At 36.1% G+C, this 5,475-nt stretch overlaps 1 protein-coding gene across 1 annotated transcript; it reads left to right on the top strand.

Moving 5' to 3' along the window:
• The first annotated feature begins 2,390 nt into the window (after window positions 1–2,390).
• Window positions 2,391–3,307, top strand: LOC125592295 (glutathione S-transferase T3-like). Its single transcript, XM_048767087.1, has 2 exons — window positions 2,391–2,733; window positions 2,901–3,307. The coding sequence occupies exons 1-2, from the start codon at window positions 2,391–2,393 to the stop codon at window positions 3,305–3,307; spliced, it is 750 nt and encodes a 249-aa protein (XP_048623044.1).
• Window positions 3,308–5,475: the final 2,168 nt, after the last annotated feature.

The raw sequence follows: 5,475 nt of genomic DNA, 5'->3' as shown, positions 1-5,475 counted from the left end.
AGTATAACTCAAAAATGTTACAAATTATGAATTACTTAAAAGAATTTCGAGTTAATGTTTGAATTAGAATATTGTGTTATACTTGAATTACTTTTGAGTTATCCTCTTCGTACAATTGATAATTCAAGTGATAACATTAAACAAAATCTCATGTATTAGAAGTTGAGTTAATATTTTTGCATTTTGTTAGCTAACTTACGGTTACATTATGATTTTTAATAATTTTAATTTTTAATACACTGCATACAATGATTGTCTCACGTTACTTATCATTAGTTGATAAATCTTTTTTTTTTGAAAATGTATAGTTATTACCTAATTAGTCAAAGATTTTATAAACCTTTTCTTTTCTTTTAATTATTTAAATAAAATATTTTTATAAAATCTAATTTTTAATTCTGTTTTGTAACTGAAAATTTCATAAATAAAATTAGATTTAAATATATACATTTGTTATAATATATGCATAAATTTAAGTATATTTCCTTAATTTATATATTTATTTTTCTTAAGTCATTTTATTAAATATATATAAATGTTATTATTGACATTTATATATTTTAAAAAAGTTATGCATGCTACATTTTATACATCAAAAATATTACCAATTAATTATGTTGAAAAAATAGTAATTCATATTTATACAGTAAACTTACTACATAAATCTATAGTTTTTTCTCCCACATAATTTTTACTGCAAATTACAATACATCAAGCTATGATTTTTATTATAACTCAACGCTAATACTACAATCAGAGCCGTATTTTTAGACAGTTTGTTTGTGTTTCTATATGTTACAATGGTTAAATAATATAACATGGAGCGCAAATAAATTTTCAAGTCCACAAAACCTAATTATTCACATGTAAGCGGCATTATTCTTTGGGTTGATTCAGGCTGAGGACAAAACAATAAGACCATGTTTATCGGTAATCCTTAATAGGTTTCTTAGTGTATTAATAACATTTAATTAAATAAAAAAGAAGGAAAAGATAGATTATCGATCCTTAAGTGGTGATCTTTGTGACCGATTATTAGAGAGTTTTCCAAACCACGTGTCAGCATTTTCACCGAAATCATTATTGTTTTCTCTTCTTCATCTCTCTTTCCTCTCTTCGTGTTCTCCGTCACGAGTGAGAGAAGATCGAAACCGATTGAAACCACCAAAGATCCTCCACCACCAATCCTCTGTCTTCGCTCTCGTCTTCTCCTCTTCTCCGTGACAGAGGAAGGATTCAAACCCACCACCGATCGAGTTTCCCCAAAAAGTACGACGACTCTTTCTCTTCTCACGGCGTTCCTCCGTCTTGTCTCGCTCCTCACAGCGTCTCCTCCGTCTTCTGTCGTCTTGTCCGTCTCCACCACCGATCCTCCGTCTCTCGCTCCTCAAGGCGTTCCTCGGTCTTCTCTCCCTCCTCACGGCGTCTCCTCCCCTCCGTCTTATCTCGTCTCCCTCAGAAGAGCGATCGAAATCCACAGATAAGTGATGTTTCAGTTTCTCTTCTTCACATGCAAAATCAAACTGTTCGGTTCAGTTTTTGTTGTTGGCATAATCTACTGATTTTTCATTAATACCGAATCAATCTCTCTCGTTTCATCATCTAGTTTCCAAGGAAAGAAGAAAAGAAAAGTTTTTCTGTCAGTTTTGTTTTCTCGGAAGAAACTAGATTCTGACTTTGATCAACGATCCTTTAGCTTTAACTTTAACTCTTTCTGTGTTTACTGGTTAGATATGTGTATACTTTGTTTTAATGATCGTTTTCAATTCAACAGGACGCCAAGGAACATCTTTCTGTATTGGCTTCGTCTCTACCAGACAAAATGGTAACAAACTAACTCTTTTGTAGTCACGTTATTTAAGTTAATAGCGAGAGGGAAGTGTGAGCTTTTAAGTGATGTTTTAGTCTTCTTGTGTTGATAATTTTGACAGGGTTGAGGGCGATGTGAACAAGGTTACACATCCAGTTCATCGAGAAGCAAACACAACGTGAGACTGTCGTTGTTAATTACGGCAGGGACCTTGAGGTCGACAGTCAACCACTTCTTCAGAGTCTCGGTAAGTTTGCAAGAATTGATATCAGTAAAAAAAAAATTTCTTAATTGATTTAGTGTGGATAATAGTTAGCTTAATAAATGCTTGTTAGGTTGTGGTTAGTGAAATTCGTGTGATGAATGGTTGTGATGTATGGTTGTGATGAATGCTTGTCTGCTTAGGTAATAAATAAGTTAGGAACATGTCTTCTCATCTCTATTTAACTCAACTCAAAGCTCTTATTAAAACTGTATGCTTTCTTTCTTTCTTTTCATCTTCTTACACAATCTCTTTCTCTCTTTCTCTCTTTCTTCAAACACATTGCTTCTCTCTTTCTCTCTTCTCTTCCTCTACGAAATGGATTCTACGAATCCACATACTCAACCCTCCAATTTTGTTGATCTGTTGAACAGACAACAAGACACTCCCTTTCCTTATGCGAGTTTTCCACTCGATGGGGATATCGGATCATCACAACTCCCTCTGTTCAGTACTCAAGCAACTGCAACATCTAGCTTCTATGAAGACTCTCCTACACAGCGTAAAGGAAGAAAGAAATGGAGTCCCTCGGATGATCTAGTGCTGATTAGCGCATGGTTAAACACCAGCAAGGACCCTGTTGTGGGCAATGAGCAGAAAGCAGGAGCTTTCTGGAAACGTATTGCAGATTACTATGGAGCTAGTCCAAAGGTGGGTGGAGGTGATAAGCCAGAGCCCATGCAGTGCAAGCAAAGGTGGCAGAAACTGAATGATTTTGTTTGCAAGTTCTGTGGATGCTATGCCGCTGCAACAAGATAGAAAACAAGTGGTCAGAATGAGGCTGATACTGTTAAACTGGCACACGAAATCTTCTACAACGATCATAAGATCAAATTCAACCTTCACCATGCGTGGGAGGAGCTGAGGACGACCAGAAATGGTGTGAAGCTGCTACTAGGAAGATTGATGGAACCGGTAAGAAGAGAAAGTGTGATGATGGAGCACAATCAGAAAGCTCTCAAGCTCCGGCTGATCTCGGTGAAGAATCTCCACGTCCTCCTGGAGTTAAGGCAGCTAAAGGAGCAGCTGGAAAGAGAAGTATAGCTGATAAGGAGGCAGGGAAAGGTGCAGCTCACTTTCAGACCATGTGGAGCATTAAGGAGAAAGATCTGGCCATCAAAAAAGAGCTTAAGAAGATGGGATTGCTTGACAGTCTCATCTCCAAAAAAGAGCCACTTTCTGAATTTGAAGATGCTCTAAAGAAGAAGTTACTTACGGAGATGTTGAATCTTTAGTGTGAACTCATGTTACTTATCTATGTTTAATTTCATGTTCTATATGTTTACTCCTTGACAGTCTCTATGTTTAATCCGCTAATTTCAAGTTTCATTATGTATGTTTCCGGTTTATGTTATATTATGTGATTTGTTTCTGTTGTTTGTTAGATGTTCTGTTCTGTTAGCTCTTCTGTTTAATTTCAAGTTTATTATGTGATGTGTGTCTTTTCATGTGCAGTTACGAGACAAAGAAGTCAGAAGTCTTGGTGTCGGTTTTGTTAGAGAGGTCACGAGATGGCGTTGTCACAAGCAATAGAAGTCATGCGTTTTTGAATTTTTGTGTCACGAGTTTTGTAAGTGTCACGAGTTTTTGAATGTTTGTGTCACAAGTTTTGTATCTATGTGCCAGTGTCATGAGTTTTGTATTCAACAAAGTGACTTATTGAAGTCACAAGATGTTTGTTCCCTCTTGCTCTATATATACGTTTGATCACCAAACATTGTATTCACAAAAACAAGTTTCATTCTCTTCATCTCAAAACACAAAAACAAGTTTCATTCTCTTCATCTCGAAACACAAAAACAAATTGTCATTCTCTTCAGCGCCAAACACAAAAACAAATTTCCATTCTTTCCTTCCGGTCTTTTAACAAAGCTCATCATCACAAAGTCTTTTTCTTTTCTCATTGATCACAACACTTTATACAATTTAATTCTCATTATCAATTTTATGGCTTCTTCTTCTCATAACAGTTTTGAGGATGTTGATGATGGAAGTTTTGATCAATATTTTGATGACTATTTTGATCAACAATTCGATCAAACATTCGAGAATTTAGCCATTAATTATGGTCATCAAGAAGTCGAAAAAAGAAGAAGAAAAAAACGAGTTCATATTGAAAGAAATCGTGAAGAAGGCGATCAACGTTTATGGAATGATTATTTCAGTGAAACTCCAACATTTCCTGAAAATCTATTCCGACGACGATTTAGAATGAACAAGTCATTGTTCATGCGTATTGTTGATCGACTCTCCAATGAAGTTGACTACTTTCGACAAAAGAAAGATGCTCTCTGAAGGCTTAGTCTCTCTCCACTTCAAAAGTGTACAGCAGCCATTCGTGTCTTGGCCTATGGTTCTGCGGCTGATGCTGTAGACGAATACCTCCGACTCGGTGCTGCGACAGCTCGGTTATGTGTGGAACATTTTGTGGAAGGAATAATATATTTATTCGGCGATGAGTACCTAAGAAGACCAACACCGGCTGATCTTCAACGTCTACTTTATATTGGTGAGGAACGTGGCTTTCCCGGGATGATAGGGAGCATCGATTGGGGAGTGGAAGAATTGTCCCACCGCTTGGAAAGGTCAATATTCACGTGGTTCGGGTAAACCCACAATCGTTTTAGAGGCGGTTGCTTCGTATGATTTATGGATATGGCATGCATTTTTTGGACCTCCAGGTACCTTAAATGATATCAATGTTCTTGATCGCTCACCTGTTTTTGATGACATAATAAAAGGTCAAGCTCCGCAAGTTACTTTCTCTGTCGATGGAAGAGAGTATCATTTGGCTTACTATCTCACCGATGGTATTTATCCGAAATGGGCAACTTTTATCCAATCTATTTCAATACCCCAATGTCCGAAAGCGGTTTTGTTTGCTCAACATCAAGAAGCTGTCCGAAAAGATGTTGAGCGGGCTTTTGGAGTGTTGCAAGCTCGATTTGCCATTATTAAAAATCCAGCACTTTTTTGGGATAAAGCTAAAATTGGGAAGATTATGAGAGCATGTATCATACTCCATAATATGATAGTAGAAGACAAACGAGATGGATACACTCATTTTGATGTTTCAGAATTCCAACAAGGAGAAGACACTGGAACTTCACATGTCGATCTCACGTATTCTACAGATATCCCTTCAAATATCGCCAATATGATGGGTGTTCGAACAAGAATTCGTGATAGACAAATGCATCAACAACTCAAAGCTGATTTGGTTGAACATATATGGCGTAAATTTGGACCTAATGGAGACAACTACTAAGCTCAGATGTTTTTCCAAATTATTCTCGATTATTGTACTAGTCTTTTTTTTATGTTTTTTTAATAAGTATGTTCTAAATGTTATCTTTTAATATGTTTGAATTAATAAATAAATTTTATCTTTAAAATTTTTTTT

Source organism: Brassica napus, chromosome C9 (assembly GCF_020379485.1).
Source record: "Brassica napus cultivar Da-Ae chromosome C9, Da-Ae, whole genome shotgun sequence".
Classification (NCBI taxonomy): Eukaryota; Viridiplantae; Streptophyta; class Magnoliopsida; order Brassicales; family Brassicaceae; genus Brassica; species Brassica napus.
The sequence above is the reverse complement of the archived record's forward strand: the minus strand, read 5'-3'. Positions and strand labels throughout refer to the sequence as shown.

Excerpts from the sequence above, each read along its gene's own strand:
- LOC125592295 (XM_048767087.1), top strand. The coding sequence starts at position 2,391 with ATGGATTCTACGAATCCACATACTCAACCCTCCAATTTTGTTGATCTG. Across the intron at positions 2,734-2,900 it reads TAGTCCAAAGGTGGGTGGAG|ATCAAATTCAACCTTCACCA; the intron begins GTGATAAGCCAG and ends AACGATCATAAG.